Genomic DNA, 23,926 nt, shown 5'->3' on the forward strand with positions numbered 1-23,926 from the left:
TTATCAGCGGGGGCTTATGACCTTTTACCTTGTGCTGGCCTCCTGTCTCATCCTGTGAGGAGGAAGGCCTAACCTCCCAGGAATTCAGCCCAGCAGGTCTCTGTCTCATTTTATGCAGCCCCTGTTCAAGATGGAGTCGCTCTGGTTGGAAACTTCTGACAAAATGACAGTTCCTGTCATGTTGCTGCTGCTGCCAATGGACAGCCTTTAACGTGTCCGCCAGCCCTGCCCCACGGCCGGCCTGGGCTCACATGGCCCCATCCCTCCTCGAACCTCCTAGCCTGTTCCTCAAATCTGCAAGCTCTCTGCCTTCCCAGGGCCTTCATAAATGCATTTCTTCTCTCTGGAAGGCTCTTCCTTTCCCTCTTCTAGTCAATTCCTATTCATCTCTGAGTTTCAGGTTAAAAGTCACTTCCTTTGGAAGTCTTACCCTTGCACTTCTTCGCAGCATCACAACTATGATGGAAATCCTTATTTCTGTAAGTATTTGATTTCTAGGTCAACCCCCTGACACGGACGGTAGGGACCGTCTTCTCGTTCATCAGTAGGGCAGTAGCTATGGCAGTGCCTGATACAGTGCTCTGTGAGGGCCAGCGGGTCCCCTCCGGCCCTGGAGCCAGGGTCACGCCCTCCCCACCGCATGCGGTCACGAGACGCCCCCAAGGGAGTGTCCTGGGACCCGGAAGCCACGACTCCTGGCCCTGAGCCCGGGTTTGGCCTTCGGGTCCACGTGGCCGGAGGCCGGCAGCTGATTGGACGCGGGCCGCCCCGCCCCCTGGCAGTAGCGGGACCCGCCGGGCTGAGACCATGGTGGCGGTGGCGGTGGCGGTGGCCGCGGCGGTGGGGGTCCTTCTCCTGGCCAGAGCCGGGGGCGCGGCAGACGACGAGGCCCGGGAGGCGGCGGCCGTGCGGGCGCTCGTGGCCCGGCTGCTGGGGCCTGGCCCGGCGGCCGACTTCTCGGTGTCGGTGGAGCGCGCCCTGGCTACCAAGCCGGGCTTGGACACCTACAGCCTGGGCGGCGGCGGCGCGGCGCGCGTGCGGGTGCGCGGCTCCACGGGCGTGGCGGCCGCTGCGGGGTTGCACCGCTACCTGCGCGACTTCTGCGGCTGCCACGTGGCCTGGTCCGGCTCTCAGCTGCGCCTGCCGCGGCCACTGCCCGCTGTGCCGGGGGAGCTGACCGAGGCCACGCCCAACAGGTACCGCCCCGCAGCTTCCCCGCGTCCGCCCGAGGCGCTCACCCCTTCCCTGAGCCGCTGCCACCCAAATCGGGAGGCTGAACGGGGAGCGCTGGCCGGAAGGCCCAGCTGCGCCGCTTCCAGTAGCTGTGTGGCCTTGAGCCAGCCACTCTGCTTTTCAGAGCCTCGGCTGGCCCACCTGAAAAACGAAAACAAGACGCCTACCGTGCAGTGTTATTGTGAGGATTTGCACGATGATGGGCGTAGAATTTGTGGTGCACAATTGGTGATGAATGAATTTTCTTCCGTTCCTCCCCCACCCTCTCCTTGAACCTGCGGACTGAGGAAGGACGCCCCCATCCTCCCACACAGGCCTGTGTTCCAGCGCCTGCCACACTGTGGAGTGATGTGTCCACACAACTGTCCCCCGCCCATCTGTCAGACTGTGGGGGCAGGGATTCCCCGTTCCAGGAAAACACCGTGCAGAGGAGGGGCTCTGGCAGGGTGGCATGAAAGTGGAATATGCCACCCAAATACCCGCCAGGCTAGAGGGCCCTGGGGGAGTACAGGGGGCGAGTGCCTCAGAAGCCCAGCCCAGGTACCTGGTCATAGCTCCACCTGGGGTGGGTCCCAGTGTGAAGCAGAAGGGCATTGTTTGGAGCCCCTCCCCTCTCCTCTAGGTGGGGGATGGGGGATTTGTTCCAGGGCTGTGGACCCTGCAGGGTGGGATGCGCCCCCGCTCATGACACTGCCCGCAGGTACCGCTATTACCAGAATGTGTGCACGCAAAGCTACTCCTTCGTGTGGTGGGACTGGGCCCGCTGGGAGCGAGAGATAGACTGGATGGCGCTGAATGGCATCAACCTGGCACTGGCCTGGAGCGGCCAGGAGGCCATCTGGCAGAGGGTGCGTGCCCACTGTCCCCTCCCCACCCTCCTGCCTATGGCGGGAGCCACCCTAGGTGTTTTCACCCGCCCCCCAGCATGGGCGCAGTGTCTCTCTCTAGAAGTGCTTTCAGCATGCACAATGGCTCTGGCCTCCTGAAAACTGAGGCTTCTGGCTGGGCGCGGTGGCTCACGCCTGTGATCCCAGCACTTTGGGAGGCCGAGGCGGGCGGATCACGAGGTCAGGAGATCGAGACCATCCTGGCCAACATGGTGAAACCCTGTCTCTACTAAAATACAAAAAATTAGCCTGGTGTGGTGGCACACACCTGTAGTCCCAGCTACTTGGGAGCCTGAGGCAGGGGACTCGCTACCCGGGAGGTGGAGGTCGCAGTGAGCCGAGATCGTGCCACTGCACTCCAGCCTGGGCAACAGAGCGAGACTCTGTCAAAAAAACAAAACTGAGGCTTCCAGTTTGAGGAGTGGGGCTCCTTCCCCCATCTCCCCTATGCGGCCAATCACCTGGTCCCTTGGATCCAACTCATGGTCAGCTCTAGATCTGCCTCCCTGGAAGCCTCTGTGCTGCGCCGGCTGCTCCAGGCGCTGTTTAAGCTCTTCACACAGCTGCCCTGCCCTTCTGTCTGGCACCCTTGCTCATGAAGCTTTCTAAGGCCTTCCTCTTGGGGAAAGCCCCTTTGTGCCCCGTCTCCTCACCCATGCGACAAAGGTGTCCCAGTGAACTCACCTATTCACAGGTCTCTTTCCTCTGGGCTGTGGGCTCCCTGATAGCAGGGGTCAGATTTTGTCTCAGTAGCCCTAGCGCCCAGCACAAAGAAGCAATGAGTGAATGGTTGTTGAATGAATGAATGAATGAATGAAGACGAATATATATCTATGTGTGGGCCCTTCCTCCTCAGGTGTACCTGGCCTTGGGCCTGACCCAGACAGAGATCAATGAGTTCTTTACTGGTCCTGCCTTCCTGGCCTGGGGGCGAATGGGCAACCTGCACACCTGGGATGGCCCCCTGCCCCCCTCCTGGCACATCAAGCAGCTTTACCTGCAGGTAAAAGGATGGAAAAGAGAAGGGTGGTATTGGGCTGGCCCTGGGGCTCTTAACTGAGGCGGGGGGGCTCCGTGTGTCCTGGGAGATGAGGGCCTCCCCATAGGACAGCAGTGGCCATGCTCACCACCCTTCCTTCTGTTCCTCCAGCACCGGGTCCTGGACCGGATGCGCTCCTTTGGCATGACCCCAGTGCTACCTGCATTCGCGGGGCATGTTCCCGAGGCTGTCACCAGGTAAGGTGCCGCTCACCTCCTCCACTTAGCTCAGAGAGGGAATTTTATTCCCGTCTAGAACATGACTTAAAAACTTAAGCTTTGGGCTGGGCGCAGTGGCTTACACCTGTAATCCCAGCACTTTGGGAGGCCGAATTGGGCAGATCACCTGAGGTCAGGAGTTCGAGACCAGCCTGACCAACGTGGTGAAACCGCGTCGCTACTAAAAATATAAAAATTAGCTGGGCATGGTGGCATGCGCCTATAATCCCATGTACTCAGGAGGCTGAGGCAGGAGAATTGCTTAAACCCGGGAGACAGACATTGCAGTGAATCAAAATCTCACCATTGCACTCCAGCCTGGGCAACAAGAGCGAAACTCTGTTTCAAACAAACAAACAAACAAACTTAAGCTCTGGATGTAGGCCTGTGTTTGCTTTCTGACTCTGCTACTAACTAGCTGTGTGACTTCGGGCAGATGACATGACTGCTCTGTGCCTCAGTTTCCTTACTTGTAAAATGGAATCTCTACCCACTTGGCTGTAGGGTTTGTAATTATCTCTTGATCTATCTGTGACTTTGCACAGAGTGCTAGCAAATGGCAGCCCTTACGAGTGGCAGCAGGGGTGTTCCAGTCCCTCCTCTCCTGCTCCTCTGTGCTTCCCAGCCATCCTCTCACATGTGGTTGGGGAAAGTCTTCAAGGCCCACCTGAGACCTCCCCTCCTTCAGGAAGACTTGCTAGTGCCCCCCCATGTCCTCCTTTGCACCTGCTAGTGTCTGGCTCCCACACTCTCACAGGACTTCATGTATGCCCGTGGCCTCCCTGCCTGCCTCTTTGCCCCCATCACCAGGTGGCAGGAAACTTATTCATTCAATAAACTTGGTCCAGCTCTCTGCAGCTGCCAGACCTGGCTCTGTGCTGGGTCCTAGGAGGCGGCAAGAAACATGCCCGAGGCCTTACCCCTGATAGGGGAGATACGTTGGCTGAAGGATACAATGCGGTGACAAGGACAGGAATATATGTGGGTTCCCTTCTCCTCTGCCAGGAGAGAGGGGCAGGAAGGGCTCAGGGCAGAGCCCAGCCTTGAAAAACAAGTGTTGCTTAGACGCCATGGCTCATGCCTATAATCCTAGCATTTTGGGAGGCTAAGGCGGGTGGATCACCTGAGGTCAGGAGTTCAAGACCAGCCTGGCCAACATGACGAAACCCCATCTCTACTAAAAGTACAAAAATTAGCCAGGCGTGCTGGTGGGCTCCTGTAATCCCAGCTACTCGGTAGGCTGAGGCAGGGGAATCTCTTGAAGCCAGGGGCGGAGATTACAGTGAGCCAAGATCATGCCACTTCACTCCAGCCTGGGCGACAGAGTGAGACTCTATCTCAAAAAAAAAAAAAAAAGAATATTAAACGCCTCATGTTCTTACTCATAATGGGAGTTGCACAATGAGAACACATGGACACGGAGGGGAACATCACACACCGGGGCCTGTCGGGGGGTGGGGGTCAAGGGGAGAGCTAGCATTAGGGCAAATACTTAATGCATGCGGGGCTGAAAACCCAGATGACAGGTTGATGGGTGCAGCAAACCACCATGGCACAAGTATACCTATGCAACAAACCTGCATGTTCTGCACATGTATCCTGGAACTAAAAGTGTAATTAAAAAAGAGAGAGAGAGAAGAGAGAGAGAGAGAAAGGAAGGAAGGAAGGAAGAAAGAAAGAAAGAGGAGTGTTGCTTGTTTCTGGCCATAGGAAGGGGACAGATAGTGAAAGTTTTTCAGCGAAGGTGGCCAGGGAAGGAGAGGAAACGACTCTAGGCAGAGAGCACAGCCTGTACAAGCCATAGGGGCGAGAGAAACCGGGATGTGCCCCGGGAGCTGTAGAGAAGTTGGCGAGGCTGCTGAGGGGCTGTGGGCCATGATGTACACTATGGTGGCTTCCATGAAATGTCTGAGCTTTTGCTTCCCACTAGGGTGTTCCCTCAGGTCAATGTCACGAAGATGGGCAGTTGGGGACACTTCAACTGTTCCTACTCCTGCTCCTTCCTTCTGGCTCCGGAAGACCCCATGTTCCCCGTCATCGGGAGCCTCTTCCTGCGAGAGCTGGTCAAAGAGTTTGGCACAGACCACATCTATGGGGCCGACACTTTCAACGAGATGCAGCCACCCTCCTCAGCGCCCTCCTACCTTGCCGCAGCCACCACGGCCGTCTATGAGGCCATGATTGCAGGTACAGTGCCTGGGGGAGGGAGTAAAGAAGGGAGTAAAGAAGGGAGTAGAAGGGAGTAGCAGATGTCAACAGGGGTAGGCAGAGGGACTGGAATAATGCCTCGCCATAGCACACAGCACTTTACAGTTTACCAAGCACTTGTACACATGCGTCGTCTCAGTGAATCCCACTGTGGTTGAGAGGTGAGCTCTGGAGGCTGACAACCTGGGTCATACCTGGCGCTCCTATTTCCTGGCTGTGTGACTTATGACTTCTGACCTCATTGCCAGTGTCTCATTTGTTTTCCCTGTAAACAGGGAATACCTCATAGGTAGAGTAACGCCTCGCCCAGCGCGAAGGCCACTAAGGGCTAGCGATGAACAAGGACTTTGTTTGGTCTCTGTGTGGTTGCTGAGGTAGGCACTGCAGGCAGGAGGTGAGTGGATGCGCCTAAAGGCACTAAGTGCCCATCCTGCTACAAAACCGTGAAGCCAGGGCTCCTTCCTGCCACTTACGAGGAGTGGAGGGGAGGGCGCCCAAGTCAGGAATGACTTGGTGGAGAGGCGTCTCTGTTGGCCAGGAAGAGAACAGATCAGCTTAGCCTTTCTTGAGCAGCACTGCTCTGATGTGGCCCAAACCAGCAGCAGCAGCACCCTGAGCTGTGAGATAGCAAATTCTGAAGCAGAAGCTACTTTTTTTTTTTTTTTTTTTGAGACAGAGTCTTACTCTGTTGCCCAGGTTGGAGTGCAGTGGCACAATCTCGTCTCACTGCAACCTTCATCTCCTAGGTTCAAGTGATTCTCCTGCCTCAGTCTCCCGAGTAGTTGGGACTACAGGCACGCACCACCACGCCCGGCAATTTTTGTTGGTTTGTTTTGAGACAGAGTCTCACTCTGTCACCCAGGCTGGAGTGCAGTGGCATGATCTCAGTTCACTGCAACCTCTGCCTCCTGAGTTCAAGCGATTCTCCTGCCTCAGCCTCCTGAGTAGCTGAGATTACAGGTGGCCCCCACCACGCCTGGCTAATTTTTGTATTTTAGTAGAGACAGGGTTACACTATGTAGGACAACCTGGTCTTGAACTCCTGACCTCAAATGATCCGCCCACTTCAGCCTCCCAAAATGCTGGGATTATAGGTGTGAGCCACCTCGCCTGGCCAATTTTTGTATTTTTAGTAGAGACAGGGTTTCACCATGGTGGCCAGGCTGGTCTCAAATTCCTGACCTCAGGTGATCCACCCACCTCGGCGTCCCAAAGTACTGGGATTACAGGCGTGCCTGGGATTACAGGCGTGCCTGGGACTACTGTGCCTGGCCTTGATTTTGTTTTTGAGATAGAGTCTTACTCTGTCACCCAGACTGGAGTGCAGTGACACAATCTCGGCTCACTACAACTTCTGCCTCATGGGTTCAAGTGATTCTTGTGCCTCTGCCTCCCCAGTAGCTGGGATTATAGGCACCTGCCATTACCCTAGGCTAACTTTTGTATTTTTAGTATAGACAGGGTTTCCCCACATTGGCCGGGCAGGACTGGAACTCCTGGGCTCAAGTGATCCACCCTCCTCGGCCACTCAGAGTGCTGGGATTATAGGTGTGGGCCACCCCACCCAGCCAGGAAGCCCCACGTTTTTTGTTTGTTTTTTGTTTGTTTGTTTTTTTTTTTTTTGAGATGGAGTCTCGCTCTTGTCGCCCAGGCTGGAGTGCAGTGGCCGGATCTCAGCTCACTGCAAGCTCCGCCTCCCAGGTTTGCGCCATTCTCCTGCCTCAGCCTCCCGAGTAGCTGGGACTACAGGCGCCCGCCACCTCGCCCGGCTAGTTTTTTGTATTTTTTAGTAGAGACGGGGTTTCACCGTGTTAGCCAGGATGGTCTTGATCTTGTGACCTCGTGATCCGCCCGTCTCGGCCTCCCAAAGTGCTGGGATTACAGGCTTGAGCCACCGCACCCCGCCTTTTTTTTTTTTGAGATCGAGTCTCTCTCTGTCGCCCAGGCTGGAGTTCAGTGGTGTGATCTCAGCTCACTGCAAGCTCCGCCTCCCGGGTTCACGCCATTCTCCTGCCTCAGCCTCCCAAGTAGGTGGGACTACAGGCGCCCGCCACCATGCCTGGCTAATTTTTTTGTATTTTTTAGTAGAGACGGGGTTTCACCATGTTAGCCAGGATGGTCTCGATCTCCTGACCTCATGATCCACCTGCCTCGGCCTCCCAAAGTGCTGGGATTACAGGCGTGAGCCACCGCGCCCGGCCAGGAAGCTCCATGTTTTAAGGAGCCCTCTGGGTAACTCTCATGTACCCCCAAGCTGCTGAACCCTGTGCTGGAGTTTCCAGAAGGAAGCGATAAGGACGGGGCAGCGTATGTGCGACAGAGTGTCCCGCTGGTGGGGGTCACGGGAAGCCATGCCCTGGGATAGAGAGAGTCATCCGTAGAGTGGGGTGAACATTCCCTGGCCCCTCTGTCTCATCACTCCTCTTCTCTGTTCCCCCCACCTCCTGACCACAGTGGATACTGAGGCTGTGTGGCTGCTTCAAGGCTGGCTCTTCCAGCACCAGCCCCAGTTCTGGGGGCCCGCCCAGATTGGGGCTGTGCTGGGGGCTGTGCCTCGTGGCCGCCTCCTGGTTCTGGACCTGTTTGCTGAGAGCCAGCCTGTGTACACCCGCACCGCCTCCTTCCAGGGCCAGCCCTTCATCTGGTGCATGCTGCACAACTTTGGGGGAAACCATGGTCTGTTTGGAGCCCTGGAGGCCGTGAACGGAGGCCCAGAAGCTGCCCGCCTCTTCCCCAACTCCACCATGGTAGGCACGGGCATGGCCCCCGAGGGCATCAGCCAGAACGAAGTGGTCTATTCCCTCATGGCTGAGCTGGGCTGGCGAAAGGACCCAGTGCCAGATTTGGCAGCCTGGGTGACCAACTTTGCTGCCCAGCGGTATGGGGTCTCCCACCCGGACACAGGGGCAGCGTGGAGACTACTGCTCCGGAGTGTGTACAACTGCTCCGGGGAGGCCTGCAGGGGCCACAATCGCAGCCCGCTGGTCAGGCGGCCGTCCCTACAGATGAATACCAGCGTCTGGTACAACCGATCCAGTGTGTTTGAGGCCTGGCGGCTGCTGCTCACATCTGCTCCCTCCCTGGCCGCCAGCCCTGCCTTCCGCTATGACCTGCTGGACCTCACTCGGCAGGCGGTGCAGGAGCTGGTCAGCTTGTACTATGAGGAGGCAAGGAGTGCCTACCTGAGCAAGGAGCTGACTTCCCTGTTGAGGGCTGGAGGCGTCCTGGCCTATGAGCTGCTGCCGGCGCTGGACGAGCTGCTGGCAAGTGACAGCCGCTTCTTGCTGGGCAGCTGGCTGGAGCAGGCCCGAGCAGCGGCCGTCAGTGAGGCCGAGGCCGATTTCTATGAGCAGAACAGCCGCTACCAGCTGACCCTGTGGGGGCCAGAAGGCAACATCCTGGACTACGCCAACAAGCAGCTGGCGGGGCTGGTGGCCAACTACTACACCCCTCGCTGGCGGCTCTTCCTGGAGGCGCTGGCTGACAGTGTGGCCCAGGGCATCCCTTTCCAACAGCACCAGTTTGACAAAAATGTCTTCCAACTGGAGCAGGCCTTCGTCCTCAGCAAGCAGAGGTACCCCAGCCAGCCACGAGGAGACACTGTGGACCTGGCCAAGAAGATCTTCCTCAAATATTACCCCCGCTGGGTGGCTGGCTCTTGGTGATAGATTCGCCACCCCTGGGCCTTGTTTTCCACTAACTCCAAGCCGGGGCAGGTTCCAGGGCCTGGAGCTGGACAAGCATCACAGGATAACCCAGGCCTGGGAGGAGGCCCCATGGCCTGCTGGTGGGGTGTGGCCTGGGGCAACTGGAGGGAAATGAACTGCCCTCCACCACCACCCAAAGTGTGGGATTAAAGTACTGTTTTCTTTCCACTTAAACTGATGAGTCCCCTGGGTCTGTCAGAATGAGAATGATTGGGAGGACTCTGCCATGATTGGGAGGACTCAGGGCTATAGCATGACCCTGGGGTGGGACCTGTTCTCCCATCCCTTGCCTCACATCCCTGTTTTTGTTTGTTTTTTTGTTTTGTTTTGTTTTGTTTTAGATGGAGTCTTGCTCTTTGCCCAGGCTGGAGTACAATGGCACAATCTTTGCTCACTGCAAACTCTACCTCCTGGTTTCAAGCGATTCTTTTGTGTCTACAAGCTTACACCACCACTCCCGGCTAATTTTTATATTTTTAGTAGAGACGGGGTTTTACCATGTTGGCCAGGCTGGTCTTGATCTCCTGACCTCAAGTGATCCACCTGCCTTCCTGCCTTGGCCTCCCTAAGTACTGGGATTAGAGGAGTGAGCCATAGTGCTGGATCACATCCCTGTTTTTAATACTAACCCCTCTCCTTTGAAAGGAGAATGCCTCCTGTTGAAGGAAAACCTCTTTTTTTTTTTTTTTTTAGAGACAGTCTCTCTCTGATGCCCAGGCTGAAGTGCAGTGTCGCCATCTTGGCTCAGTGCAGCCTCCGCCGCCTGGGTTCAAACAATTCTTCTGCCTCAGCCTCCGGAGTAGCTGGGACTACAGACGTGTGCCACCACGCCGGGCTAATTATCAGCCAGGCAGATCTCGAACTCCTGACCTCATCATCAGCCCGCCTCAGCCTCTTAAAAAGAGCTGGGATTACAGGCATGAGCCACTGCTCCTGGCCAGGAAAACCTTTTTTCAAACAGTGTTTTCCTTAGCTGTCATGCCACAACAACAGTCACCAACACAGGAGACTTCTGTCACCAAATATTTGGAGAATTTTTCCCACGCGGCAAGCAGTGAAGAGCAGCTGGGTTTCCTCAAGTTCAGTTCCAATGTAATCAACCAGAGACGGCGTCAGATACCACAGGGTGAGGGCACAGACTCATGAGACTACACCCTCCTTCCCACAGGTCACAAGTCCTGGTCCCGAGAACTTCTGACTGACTGGCTTCAAGTTGGAGTTCCTGAGACCCCCTTCCCCTCTATGGAGTCAACTCATTTGCTCTAGTGACCCAAACACAGGGAAACCCTTATTTACTGCTTTATTACAAGGAAAATTTTTTTCTCTCTTCATTTTTTTTTGAGACAGGGTCTCACTGTGTCACCCAGAGTGAGTATAGTGGCAGGGTCTGGCTCTGTCATCCAGGCTGGAGTGCAGTGGCACGATCTTGGCTCACTACAGCCTTGATCCCCCACCAAGTAAGCTGGGACTCCAGGCACACACCACCACACCCAGCTAATTTTTAAATATTTTTTGTAGAGACCGGGTCTCACTCTTGCCCTGGCTGGTCTTGAACTCCTGGGCTCCAGCAATCCCCCTACCTCAGTTTCCCAAAGTGCTGGGATTACAGGCATGAGCCACTGTGCCCAGCCTCGAAGGATATTTTAAAGGTTAGAAATAAATAGCCTGATGAAGAGATACCGACAGGCTGGGCGCGGTGGCTCAAGCCTGTAATCCCAGCACTTTGGGAGGCCAAGATGGGTGGATCACGAGGTTAGGAGATTGAGACCATCCTGGCTAACTCGGTGAAACCCTGTCTCTACTAAAAAATACAAAAAACTGGCTGGGCGTGGTGGCTCAAGCCTGTAATCCCAGCACTTTGGGAGACCGAGACGGGTGGATCACGAGGTCAGGGGATCAAGACCAGCCTGGCTAACACGGTGAAACCCTGTCTCTACTAAAAAAAATACAAAAAATAAAACTAGCCAGGCGAGGTGGCGGGCGCCTGTAGTCCCAGCTACTCGGGAGGCTGAGGCAGGAGAATGTCGTAAACCCAGGAGGTGGAGCTTGCAGTGAGCTGAGATCAGGCCACTGCACTCCAGCCTGGGCGACAGAGCGAGACTCCGTCTCAAAAAAAAAAAAAAAAAAACCCCAAAAAACTAGCGGGGCGAGTAGTCCCAGCTACTTGGGAGGCTGAGGCAGGAGAATGGAGTAAACCTGGGAGGCGGAGCTTGCAGTGAGCTGAGATCCGACCACTGCACTCCAGCCCGGGCAACAGAGCGAGACTCCGTCTCAAAAAAAAAAAAAAACAAGATACAGACAGGGTGGTCTGGAAGGGTCCAGAGCAGGAGCTTCTTTTTTTTTTTTTTTTTTTTTTAATTTTAATTTTTTTTTTTTTGAGACGGAGTCTTGCTCTGTCGCCCAGGCTGGAGTGCAGTGGCGCAATCTCGGCTCACTGCAAGCTCCGCCTCCCGGGTTCACGCCATTCTCCGGCCTCAGCCTCCCGAGTAGCTGGGACTACAGGCGCCCGCCACTGCGCCTGGCTAATTTTTTTCTATTTTTAGTAGAGACGGGGTTTCACCATGGTCTCGATCTCCTGACCTTGTGATCCGCCCGCCTCGGCCTTCCAAAGTGCTGGGATTACAGGCGTGAGCCACCGCGCCCGGCCAAGGAGCTTCTATCTCTGTAGAGTTTGGGTTACGTCACCCTCTGGGCACATGGATGAGTTCTTCACCTTCTGTCAGCCTCCACGTGTTGAGCTCTCAGAAGCTCCCCTAACCCTGTCCTTTGGGCCTTTTATGGAGAACTCCATTGGCTGTCCATGATTGAAGCATGGACAACTGTGATAATGTGACTGGGCAAAAAGGGTCTGATCTAAGCCTAGCAAGGCTGGTCCAGATTCTTTGGGCCTTTGTGCAGCATTCCTTTCTCCAGGGTATGGGGCAAGGACCCACTCTGGAATGAGGATCCTACAACCACAATCAGATTAGAGTCCTGCCTTGGGCAGCTGAAAAGAGGACAGGAGAAGGTCAGAGAGAGGAGAGGCTGTTTTTTGAGGCCTGAGGTGCCCCAACATTACAATGAAAGACTAACCATGGTCATGTGAGTTATGAGCTAGGAACTGTGGACAAAACCAACACATATACAATCATCTCCCACCTCCCAGCGCCTTTACTTTCACAGCCTCTGCAGCAAACTGTGGTCACTATAATTGCTCCGGTGGCACAGAGGCATACCCAGGGGAATCTTCCCCGGGGGCTACTCTGTGCCCACGTGGGAACCCACACCTCCCCTCCCTCTGACCAGCAACCAGGACAGTTTGGTGTTCTAAGCAGTGGGCTCATGTCTGTTTTGGCTCAGAACAGGGTGGGGAGATCGGGCCAGGGACCCGCAGGAGGGCTTATCCTTGAGATTGCGTGGGAGACACAACAAGGGGTGGGGGCCTGCGGGCGGGGCGGGGCGAAGCAGGTGATATCCAGCCCAGAGCCCCAGCCTCTCCCCACAGTCTCACCATGGCCCGCACCGTGGTGCTCATCACCGGCTGCTCCTCGGGCATCGGCCTGCACTTGGCGGTACGTCTGGCTTCAGACCCATCCCAGAGCTTCAAAGGTATAGATAGGTAGGGACAGGGAGGGAGAGAAGGGAGGAGCCCCTGGAGGCCAGAAAACAAGTCAGATCTTCCTTCTCTCCCAAAACCTCCAGTATATGCCACATTGAGGGACCTGAAAACACAGGGCCGGCTGTGGGAGGCGGCCCGGGCCCGGGGATGCCCTCTGGGATCCCTAGAGACGTTGCAGCTGGACGTAAGGGACTCAAAATCCGTGGCCGCTGCCCGGGAACGCGTGACTGAGGGCCGTGTGGATGTGCTGGGTGAGCCTTCCAGAAACACATGGGCTCCTAGGAGCTTTCTCCACCCTGCCTTCAACCCAACATGTCCCGAGGCCCAGGGAGCACTAGGGGACAGGCTGTGCTGAGGGTGATGCTGAGGCAGGCTGGTCGGGCCTCTGTCCTGCAGTGTGTAACGCAGGCCTGGGCCTACTGGGGCCGCTGGAGGCGGTGGGGGAGGACGCTGTGGCCTCTGTGCTGGACGTGAACGTGTTGGGGACGGTGCGGGTGCTGCAGGCCTTCCTGCCAGACATGAAGCGGCGCGGTTCGGGACGCGTGTTGGTGACCGGGAGCGTGGGAGGATTGATGGGTGAGTGGTAGGTACTGGCCTCCGCAGCTCCAGATTGTGTGGGGAGCTGAGCCTTGAAAGCAGGCTCCGGTGGGAGGGTAGGGGGGTAGGGGTAGGGGTACAGTCAGCTTGGAGGGGCACCGCCTTCCCGGGTATGACCCCCTGGCCCCTGGGCCTCAGGAACCTCGTCTCCCCACCTAAGGGCTACCCTTCAATGACGTTTACTGCGCCAGCAAGTTCGCGCTCGAAGGCTTATGCGAGAGTCTGGCAGTTCTGCTGCTGCCCTTTGGGGTCCAGTGAGTCAACACCTCCGTCTCCCCAACCCTCTGAACTCTGACCTAGAGACCCCGAGCACCCCGTCATGCGGGAGCTGCTCTGGGGCGATCTCCCTGGCCCTCCCTGCCCGGCTCACTTTTGCTGTGTGCCAGGGCTCCTGCGTAGCCTCAGATGGATTTGGGAGGGCTGCTCCAGCAGGAACCCGCGTTTCAAATGTTCTGGTTATCACCAGCACCCTTTCTGCCTCACTGCGCAGCGCAGCGGTGCGGGGCCCGGGACGTGGTCGGGGCTGGGGCTGGAGTTGGGGCTGGGACTGGTGCCTGGCTCGCGTCCGCCCCCGCCCACTCGTTGCTCTCGGGCCGGCAGCTTGAGCCTGATCGAGTGCGGCCCAGTGCACACCGCCTTCATGGAGAAGGTGTTGGGCAGCCCAGACGAGGTGCTGGACCGCACGGACATCCACACCTTCCACCGCTTCTACCAATACCTCGCCCACAGCAAGCAGGTCTTTCGCGAGGCGGCGCAGAACCCTGAAGAGGTGACGGAGGTGAGCGCGGGGCTGGACTCCGGGAGCCGGGGCGGTGCGTCTCCCGGCGCGCATTGGTGGCCAGAGCGCTCCTTCCGCTGCCGCAGGTCTTCCTCACCGCTTTACGCGCCCCGAAGCCGACCCTGCGCTACTTCACCACCGAGCGCTTCTTGCCCTTGCTGCGGATGCGGCTGGACGACCCCAGCGGCTCCAACTACGTGGCCGCCATGCACCGGCACGTGTTCGGCGACGATCCGGCAGAGGCCGAGGCTGGGGCCGGGCCTGGGGCCGGGGCCGGGCCCAGTGAGGTGGGGGACCCTGAGCTCGGCGATCCTCCAGCCGCCCCGCAGTAAAGGCTTCCTCAGCCGCTGTCTCCCTCGCCCTTCTTTGTCCTCTGGGTCTGTGTGGTCCCTGGGGACGGGGCGGCGGTGGTGGTGGCGGCGGCTGTGGGTGGCTAAGATAGATCGCGTTAGCCAGTTTTACCAGCGCAGCTAGGCGCAATGGCTGTCGCCTGTAATACCAGCGCTTTGGGAGACGGAGACAGGAGGATTGCTCAAGCCCTGGAGTTGGAGACCAGCCAGAGCAACATAGTGAGACCCCCATCTCTACAAAAATAAAAAACTTAAAAATCAGCACAGTGGCACCATTCCTTGAGCCCAGGAGTTGGAGGGTGCAGTGAGCATGATGGGGCCACTGCACTCCAGCCTGGGCGACAGAGTGAGACCCGTCAGTTAATCAAATCAACCAACCAACCGAGCAACTCAGAAACCGAAGTCCAGAAAGAAGCAGCCCAGGATCACGCCTCAAGTCCACGTTAAGCCCAGACACAGTCTCTGGATACCCAATGGGCATCTGCAGGAGGAGTTAGGTGGCACTTGGGTTGGAGTAGAGTCAGGTTATGACCTGGACCCCATTAGCCATGAGACCTCAGGCAAGTTCCTTACTTTCTCTGAGTCTTTCTTTTTTTTTTTTTTTCCTGAGACAGAGTTTTGCTCTTGTTGCCCAGGCTGGAGTGCAATGGGGTGATCTCGGCTCACCACAATCTCCGCTTCCCGGGTTCAAGTGAGTCTCCTGCCTCAGCTGGGATTATAGGCATGCACCACCATGCCCGGCTAATTTTGTATTTTCAGTGGAGATGGGGTTTCTCCATGTTGGTCAGCCTGGTCTCAAACTCTTGACCTTATGTGATCCGCCCGCCTCAGCCTCTCAAAGTGCTGGGCATACAGGCATGAGCCACCCCATCCGGCCCTCTGAGTCTTTCTCATCTGTAAAATGGGTATAATAATGCCTATCTAATGGGTTTTAGTAATGGTGGAGATAACGCCTGAAAGTGCTGGTATAGAGGTCTTAATAGCCAACAAGGACTGTTATTAGAACGAATAGTAATATGACTACTGTCACATTTTGCAAATGTGTAAAGAAGAAAGAGGGTTAAATGAATCAAAGGGAGACAGCCCCACTCACCCTGCTCTGCCCCAGAAGACTGAGAGATCCCCACCATCTGGGAAGCTGCCTCACCAGGAGTTCCAGCTGGGGCTACAGGACTGGCTACTTTGCTACAATGGCCTGTCGTTCCTGAGCCCAGTGGAGAGTCCCAGTGGGGACAGGAGTCATTGATAGGGGCAGTAGGGTTGTAGAGAAACTCTCTGAACTTCTGTGGAGGTCTGGTGCGGGGGAGGAGTGAACAAGTAAGAGGCTAGGTGGGGATGCAGCAGAGGAAGAGGGCAGGAGTGCCCCAGGAGGGGACGGTACTGAGGGAGGGATTCAGCTGGGTCTGAGAGGGAGAGAAGAGTGAGGGTGATAGCCCTTTGGAGTGGGCAGGGACATGACCACAGAAAATCTGGGAAGTGGAAACAGACAGGAACTTGCTGGAGTTCTTGGAGCTTTGTGTGGGGCACTGGGGGAAGAAGGCAGGCTCTCCACCCTGACCTGCCCCCACCTCCGGATGAGGGTCTTCTCTGCCTGTTGGATGATGTGCTGCCTCTGCTCTTGGAGGAAGAGGCCTCCCAGCCACCCTCTCCTGCCGGTCTTCTTGCCCTGCTGACCCAGACAGATCTGCTATCCCTGCAGCATCCAGGAAGGCCACAGGGAGGGGGCCCAGGTGGCATGGGTTTCTGAGGCCTGAGATCTGCTCTGAGTCCCGCTCTCACTAACCCCCTTTGCCCCTCTGTGACAGTGTGTGTACGTATGGGTGCATGTGTGTACCTGTGTGGTGTGGCTCACAAGGTCACCCCTGGGGGTGGGATAATAAGAGGTAAAGTGTGACCCCCCTCTTCCATACATTCATACTTTTTTTTCAAACTTGTGAATATTCACATTGGTTGTTTTTTTTTTTCTTGAGACAGTCTCGCTCTGTCGCCCAGGCTGGAGTGCAGTGGCGCAATCTCCGCTCACTGCAAGCTCTGCCTCCCAGGTTCAAGTGATTCTCCTGCCTCAGCCTCCCGAGTAGCTGGGACTACAGGCGCCCGCCACCACGCCCAGCTAATTTTTTTTGTATTTTTAGTAGAGACGGGGTTTCACCATGTTAGCCAGGATGGTCTCGATCTCCTGACCTCGTGATCCACCTGCCTCGGCCTCCCAAAGTGCTGGGATTACAGGCATGAGCCACCACGCCCGGCCACACATTGTTAATAATTTTGTGCGTCCCATGACTTCGAATAGAGCACTTAGATGCCGATGACCCCCCACCAAAGAAACCCTACTGTCTCCCACAGACTCCAGGTCTGTATCCCCAACTGCCTACTCAATACAACATCTCCACCTGATGCAATGAACTTAATGTGTCCAAACCCCAATTCCAGATTTCCAGTCCTCCTACTGGCTCCTTCCCCAGTCTTCTCTACTTTACTATGTGACCACTCCTTTTTTCCCAATACTCGTTTTAAAAACCCTGGAGTAGTCCTTGCCTCCAGTCTCTCTCACCTTTCAACCAATTCATCAGCAAATACTGACAGCTCTAGCTTTACTCATCAAACCATATTCCGAAATCACCCTATTCCGGATTGCACGGTGTCATCTCTCCCTAGAATTACAGCTGTAGCCTCCTAGCTAGTTTTCTTGATTCCACTCTTGCCCATCAGCAGTAAAATTACCACAGTGCATTTAAAATGATCTTTTAAAATGATAGGGCTGGGCGTGATGGCTCATGCCTATAATTGCAGCACTTTGTGAGGCTGAGGCGGACGTTATTGCTTGAGGTCAGGAGTTTGAGACTAACCAGATGAAACCCTGTGTCTACTAAAAATACAAAAATTAGCCAGGCATGGTGGTGGATGCCTGTAATCCCAGCTGCTCCGGAGGCTGACAAAGGAGAATCGCTTGAATTAGGGAGGTGGAGGCTGCAGTGAGCCAAGATTGGGACACTGCACTTCAGCCTGGGTAACAGAGACTTTGTCTCAAATACATAAAAATTGGCTGGGCATGGTGGCTCACGCCTGTAATCCCAGCACTATGGAAGGCTGACGTGGGTGGATCACCTGAGGTCAGGAGTTCAAGACCAGCCTGGCCAACATGGCGAAACTCTGTTTCTACTAAAAACCCAAAAGTTAGCCAGGTGTGGTGGCACGTGCCTGTAATCCCAGCTACTCAGGCTGCTGAAGCAGGAGAATTGCTTGAACCTGGGAGGTGTAGGCTGCAGTGAGTGGAGATTGTGCCATTGCACTCTAGCCTGGGCAACAAGAGTGAAACTCCACCTCAGAATAATAATAATAAAATGAAAAAAATTAAAATAAAAAAGGGAGCCTGGGCAACAAAGTGAGACCCGGTCTCTACAAAAAAATAAAATTATTTGGATGTGGTGACATATATCTGTAGTCCCAGCTACTTGGGAGGCTGAGGTGGGAAGACTGTTTGAGCCCAGGAGGTCGAGGCCACAGTAAACTGTGGGCACACCCACTGCACTCCAGCCTGGGCAATAGAGGGAGACCCTGTCTCAAAAAAAGAAAGAGGGGCCGGGCGCGGTGGCTCAAGCCTGTAATCCCAGCACTTTGGGAGGCCGAGACGGGTGGATCACGAGGTCAGGAGATCGAGACCATCCTGGCTAACACGGTGAAACCCCGTCTCTACTAAAAAATGCAAAAAACTAGCCGGGCGAGGTGGCGGGCGCCTGTCGTCCCAGCTACTCGGGAGGTTGAGGCCGGAGAATGGCGTAAACCCGGGAGGCAGAGCTTGCAGTGAGCTGAGATCCGGCCACTGCACTCCAGCCTGGGCGAGAGAGCGAGACTCCGTCTCAAAAAAAAAAAAAAAAAAAAAAAAAGAAAGAGGCCGGGTGTGGTGGCTACGCCTGTAATCCCAGCACTTTGGGAGCCCAAGGCTGGTGAATCACTTGAGGGCAGGAGTTCGAGACCAGCCTGGCCAACATGGAGAAACCCTGTCTCTATTAAATATACAAAACTTAGCTGGGCATGGTAGTTTGTGCCTGCAATTCCAGCTACTCGGGAGGCTGAGGCAGGAGAATCGCTTGAACCCGGGAGACGGAGGTTGCAGTGAGCTGAGATTTCTCCACTGCACTCCAGCATGGGTAAAAAAAAGTGAGACTTGGCCGGGCACAGTGGCTCACGCCTGTAATCCCAGCACTTTGGGAGGCTGAGGCGGCCGGATCACGAGGTCAGGAGATGGAGACCATCCTGGCTAACACGGTGAAACCCCGTCTCTACTTAAAATACAAAAAAAATTAGCCGGGCGTGGTGGCGGGCGCCTGTAGTCGCAGCTACTTGGGAGGCTGAGGCAGGAGAATGGCGTGAACCCGGGAGGTGGGGCTTGCAGTGAGCCTAGATCGCGCCACTGCACTCCAGCCTGGGCAACAGAGCAAGACTCCGTCTCAAACAAAAAAAAAAAAAAAGAGAAAGAAAAAAAGAGAAAGAAAGAAAGAAGAAAGAAAAAAAAAGTCTGTTCCTGTGTTTGCTCAGAACACCTTCTATGGCTTCCCATTTCAGTAAAATCCAAGTGTCTTAGCCCGTTTTGTGCTGGCTAAATCGGAAAACCACAGACTGGATAATTTGTAAAGAATCAAAGTTTATTTTGCTCACAGTTTCACAGTTTTAGGGGCTGGAAAGTGCAAGAACCTCATGCAGTATCTAGCAAAGGGCTGTCCCAGGATGGAAGGGCAGAAGGTGGAAGCAAACGAGAGACAGGAAATTGGGCCTGTCCAATAGCCTCCCACGTGAGGATCCTCGGACTGAGAGGGTACTAGGAGGGCTGACACAGCGCAACCCTGTGATCCCCACCTCCGTCCCTGGAACGTAGGAAATCTGGGTGTTAGTTCTGGCTTTGCGATGCCTCTTAGGTGACCTGGCTGAAGCTAATCTCTCCTCATTAGGCCAGAAGGGAATCTGTGAAGTGGGCTTTGAATCCTGCCTTGACTTTCTCCGCCCAGTCCCGGCGGAGATCATATCGCGACTGACGCTTCACCCACTTCCAGAGCCTTCGAGATAGGCCCCGCCCCATCAGCAGGACGCGTCCCACGCCACTTGAAGTCTCGCGAGAATCTCGCGATGAAGCGAAGTCGAGACGTTTGACCGTCCTCGTTTTCCGTAGTTCCAAGTTGCGGTTTCTGTTAGTGTTTCCGGGTTGCCGCCAGGGAAGCCTCCGCGGTGGTGCAAGTGGAACCAAAGCCTTGAGGTTTCAGTGAGTAGGGGACCGACGTGAGCTTGAGCGTCCCCCTTTAGCGTCCCTCTTCGATTCTTTGGAGACTGGTGCAGCTTAGCAAGAGGGCCCAGGATTTTTGGATCCCCAGCCCTGTAACAAGGGTTCCTGTACAGTTTCCCCCTCCCAGGATTTCGACTCAGTTCAGCGAAGTCACCGCTCCGTCTGAGAAATGAGGACACCAAGGCTTAGAGCACAGCCCCGAGGCGCCGTCTGCCAGGCCTCGTCCCCTCCCCCGGCTCCTCTCGATCAGCATTGAAACCCCGTCCCTGCTCCAGGTCTCCTCTGGGGTCCAAGGTCCTGTGCAGGCCTCTGCCTTGGCCGCAGGCCCTTCCGTCACCGTCGCCTCGTCTCCCTGACTGTCCGCAGGCCTGGGCAGCATGGCCGTATTCCGGTCGGGTCTCCTGGTGCTCACGACGCCGCTGGCCTCCCTGGCCCCTCGCCTGGCCCCCATCCTGACCTCGGCGGCCAGGCTGGTGAATCACACACTCTATGTACACCTGCAGCCTGGCATGAGCCTGGAGGGCCCGGCTCAGCCCCAGTCCGGCCCCGTGCAGGCCACGTTTGAGGTTCTTGATTTCATCACCCACCTCTATGCTGGCGCCGACATCCACAGGCACCTGGATGTCAGAATCCTACTGACCAATATCCGAACCAAGAGCACCTTTCTCCCTCCCCTGCCCACCTCAGTCCAGAATCTCGCCCACCCGCCAGAGGTCGTGTTGACAGACTTCCAGACCCTGGATGGCAGCCAGTACAACCCGGTCAAGGAGCAGCTAGTGCGATACGCCACCAGCTGTTACAGCTGTTGTCCACGACTGGCCTCGGTGCTGCTATACCCCGATTATGGGATAGGAGAGGTGCCCGTGGAGCCCCTGGATGTCCCCTTACCCTCCACGATCAGGCCAGCTTCCCCCGTGGCCAGGTCTCCAAAGCAGCCGGTGCGTGGCTACTACCGTGGGGCTGTCGGTGGCACGTTTGACCGCCTGCACAACGCCCACAAGGTGTTGCTCAGTATCGCGTGCATCCTGGCCCAGGAGCAGCTTGTGGTGGGAGTAGCAGACAAAGATCTGTTGAAGAGTGAGTGACAGGGACCCTGGACTAGGGCAGTGGAGGATCCCCGTATCTCCCCATTCCAGACCCTTATGCCGAGATCGAGGAAGGGTAGGGCCATTCACTACTTCCCACCCTTCCCAAATGTCACAGTGGTTGACACTCAGTTGGTGCTAAGGACATTTTGTCAAATAAACAGCTTTCTCAGCATGTGGTCCAATCACCACTCAATCAGAATACCCTAAATGTGAAGCAAAGGGATCTGCACTTTAGCAAGTATTCCAGGAGATACACCCTAACGAAACACTGGGAATGAATGGGTGAGTGAGCTGCAGGTAGCAGTGCCACAGACAGGAGGAGGAAACTCAAGTATGGCATGGGTCTTGGAATTTTCCATCTGCCTCTGATGCCCTCTGGCACTGCTCATTCTCTGGAGTGGTTTCCTGGTGGCTTATTTTCTGGACACATGCCAGCCCCTGGAGTGACTATTGTGCTTGCCTGTTTCTTCACCTTCATGCTCCCCTCACCATCACCATAGGCCTTACCAGCTGAACCCTTTCTGCCACCCCCCTCTGGAGATACTGTACTTAGGGACACTTTTCCCCAAACTGGCCCATACTTTCCTTCCCAGTAAAAAGATCTCACTGTTCTTCTGGGCTCCTTCCCTAGGCAAGTTGCTCCCTGAGCTGCTCCAACCTTACACAGAACGCGTGGAACATCTGAGTGAGTTCCTGGTGGACATCAAGCCTTCCTTGACTTTTGATATCATCCCCCTGCTGGACCCCTATGGGCCCGCTGGCTCTGACCCCTCCCTGGAGTTCCTGGTGGTCAGCGAGGAGACCTATCGTGGGGGCATGGCCGTCAACCGCTTCCGCCTTGAGAATGTAACCCCTGAGGGAGACTGGCAGGGGGAGTGGATGGGGGACGGGGAAGGCCATTTTGAGGGGACTGTTGGAAGTACCATGGCCCCAGAGAAGTGGGGGCTTAGGGTGGTGGGAAGAAGCAAGGAGGAACTGGTTCTGTTTGCCCGCTGAGTTGGAGGAGGAGCCTGGGGAGGAAGGGGAGGATGGGGGGCAGGTTGGATGTCAGGGGCTTCCTCTCACTCCTTCCCTCTTTTCACCCTTTCCTCTTTACCCCAGAACCTGGAGGAGCTTGCCTTGTACCAGATCCAGCTGCTGAAGGACGTCAAACATACAGAGAATGAAGAGGACAAAGTCAGCTCCTCCAGCTTCCGCCAGCGAATGCTGGGAAACCTGCTTCGGCCTCCATATGTAAGCTTCTCTCCCTCCTTCCCTCCTGCTTGGGTGTGCTGGCAATGCTGAAGAGTAGAAGCTGAGGGGCTCAGCCCCAGGCATGAGGCTGAGGGCCCCAGTAACTGTGGGTTCCCTTTCACCTACCCCCCAGGAAAGGCCAGAGCTCCCAACGTGTCTCTATGTAATTGGGCTGACTGGCATCAGTGGCTCTGGGAAGAGCTCAATAGCTCAGCGGCTGAAGGGCCTGGGGGCGTTTGTCATTGACAGTGACCACCTGGGTCATCGGGCCTATGCCCCAGGTGGCCCTGCCTACCAGCCTGTGGTGGAGGCCTTTGGAACAGGTAATAACTGGGGAAGGCTGGAAGTGGCCTGGAGTGAGGAGCTAGCCAGGCGTCTGTGCTCAGTTGTCTATCTCTGTTGTCCAGATATTCTCCATAAAGATGGCATCATCAACAGGAAGGTCCTAGGCAGCCGGGTGTTTGGGAACAAGGTAAACAACAGTTTCCTAAGGGCTCCTAAGCCGCTACTAGACCCAGGGGTCAGGGTCTGGTGGACCTCTCTGGTCTGGCCCAGAATGCCGATTCCACTGATCTGTTCTCAACACCACCTTGCTCGGGCTGGCATCTTCTAGAGAAGGTAACCTCTGCCCTCTGTTCCCCTCCCCAGAAGCAGCTGAAGATACTCACGGACATTATGTGGCCAATTATCGCAAAGCTGGCCCGAGAGGAGATGGATCGGGCTGTGACTGAGGGTGAGTAGGAGGGAGGATAGGAGCAGCCAAGGGGACAGTTAAGCTGATTCTTCCCCCGGGAGCTTCCCTGCCCCATGTGGGACTGTCTGCTCACCCTGGGACTGTGTTGCGTGTGCTTTGCCTGGGAGAGCGTCAGCACTGCTGGCGGTGACTGGGCTCTCCCCACAGGAAAGCGTGTGTGCGTGATTGATGCGGCTGTGCTGCTTGAAGCCGGCTGGCAGAACCTGGTCCATGAGGTGTGGACTGTTGTCATCCCTGAGACTGAGGTATCTCAGCCCCACCCCCACGCCATCCCTACTGCAGATCCTATCCTGTGAGCTGGAATTCTTCCTGACAAATGTCTCGTCTGTGCCCAGGCTGTAAGACGCATTGTGGAGAGGGATGGCCTGAGTGAAGCTGCAGCTCAAAGCCGGCTGCAGAGCCAGATGAGCGGGCAGCAGCTTGTGGAACAGAGCCACGTGGTGCTCAGCACCTTGTGGGAGCCGCATATCACCCAACGCCAGGTTGGTGCCCAGGGCAAGGCTGGGTTGTGGGGAAGGAGTCTCCAGTGGATGCTGCCTGACCCTGCCCTCTCTTCCTGCCAACATTCCGGCCTGTCTGAAGGTGGAGAAAGCCTGGGCCCTCCTGCAGAAGCGCATTCCCAAGACTCACCAGGCCCTTGACTGAGAAGTTCTCAGTGGGGCCAGACTGGCCCCTGGAGCTGACAAGCGACCCCGTGGTGAGGAGAAATGGGGGCCTTGATGCGTATCCTGGTTCAGGCCCAGAGGTCTAAGCTATGCTGTGTAGGACATGGCCAGGCCTGGTGGACTCAGGAAGCCTACCCAACACTGGTATTTGGCCAACACTGAGGATGTGGTTCATGGATGAGCAGGCCCCTCCCCACTCTTGCCCATGGGTGACTCTTACCCACAGCTGACTAGGGCCAGCGCAAATACTGGAACCTGTAACAGAATTAAAGGTGAATGTTCCCAGGTATTGCCTG

The 23,926-nt window shown here is 56.0% G+C and overlaps 3 protein-coding genes across 16 annotated transcripts; all 3 read left to right on the forward strand.

Annotated features, from left to right (window-relative positions):
• The first annotated feature begins 780 nt into the window (after window positions 1–780).
• On the forward strand, window positions 781–10,623 carry NAGLU (N-acetyl-alpha-glucosaminidase). Of its 5 annotated transcripts, none has more exons than XM_074019657.1 (6): window positions 781–1,196; window positions 1,934–2,081; window positions 2,977–3,123; window positions 3,271–3,356; window positions 5,308–5,564; window positions 9,634–10,623. In XM_074019657.1, the coding sequence occupies exons 1-6, from the start codon at window positions 808–810 to the stop codon at window positions 9,810–9,812; spliced, it is 1,206 nt and encodes a 401-aa protein (XP_073875758.1). In that variant the 5' UTR covers window positions 781–807; the 3' UTR covers window positions 9,813–10,623. The 5 variants fall into 5 exon arrangements, with proteins under 5 accessions (XP_073875758.1, XP_005584302.3, XP_073875756.1 ...); XM_005584245.4 differs by lacking the exon at window positions 9,634–10,623 and adding an exon at window positions 8,040–9,466; XM_074019655.1 differs by lacking the exon at window positions 9,634–10,623 and adding an exon at window positions 8,040–9,466 and having other exon boundaries at window positions 5,321–5,564.
• HSD17B1 (hydroxysteroid 17-beta dehydrogenase 1) lies at window positions 9,986–14,876 on the forward strand. 3 transcript variants are annotated; one of them, XM_045374814.3, is made up of 7 exons: window positions 9,986–10,418; window positions 12,777–12,880; window positions 12,974–13,141; window positions 13,287–13,466; window positions 13,648–13,741; window positions 14,088–14,265; window positions 14,352–14,876. In XM_045374814.3, exons 2-7 carry the CDS (start codon window positions 12,784–12,786, stop codon window positions 14,595–14,597), a joined length of 963 nt encoding a protein of 320 aa, XP_045230749.2. In that variant the 5' UTR covers window positions 9,986–10,418; window positions 12,777–12,783; the 3' UTR covers window positions 14,598–14,876. The 3 variants fall into 3 exon arrangements, with proteins under 3 accessions (XP_045230749.2, XP_045230748.2, XP_015293988.2); XM_045374813.2 differs by lacking the exon at window positions 9,986–10,418 and having other exon boundaries at window positions 12,773–12,880; XM_015438502.3 differs by lacking the exons at window positions 9,986–10,418; window positions 13,287–13,466 and having other exon boundaries at window positions 12,773–12,880.
• A 4,921-nt stretch (window positions 14,877–19,797) lies between these two features.
• COASY (Coenzyme A synthase) lies at window positions 19,798–23,919 on the forward strand. 8 transcript variants are annotated; one of them, XM_074019659.1, is made up of 10 exons: window positions 19,798–19,869; window positions 20,004–20,967; window positions 21,610–21,824; window positions 22,080–22,211; window positions 22,345–22,534; window positions 22,619–22,683; window positions 22,860–22,944; window positions 23,113–23,210; window positions 23,301–23,447; window positions 23,548–23,919. In XM_074019659.1, the coding sequence occupies exons 2-10, from the start codon at window positions 20,268–20,270 to the stop codon at window positions 23,608–23,610; spliced, it is 1,695 nt and encodes a 564-aa protein (XP_073875760.1). In that variant the 5' UTR covers window positions 19,798–19,869; window positions 20,004–20,267; the 3' UTR covers window positions 23,611–23,919. The 8 variants fall into 8 exon arrangements, 6 of the variants coding, with proteins under 6 accessions (XP_073875760.1, XP_065387679.1, XP_073875761.1 ...); XM_065531607.1 differs by having other exon boundaries at window positions 20,257–20,967; XM_065531608.2 differs by lacking the exon at window positions 19,798–19,869 and having other exon boundaries at window positions 19,922–20,133; window positions 20,255–20,967.
• The last annotated feature ends 7 nt before the right edge of the window (window positions 23,920–23,926 follow it).

Source organism: Macaca fascicularis, chromosome 16 (assembly GCF_037993035.2).
Source record: "Macaca fascicularis isolate 582-1 chromosome 16, T2T-MFA8v1.1".
Lineage (NCBI taxonomy): Eukaryota > Metazoa > Chordata > Mammalia > Primates > Cercopithecidae > Macaca > Macaca fascicularis.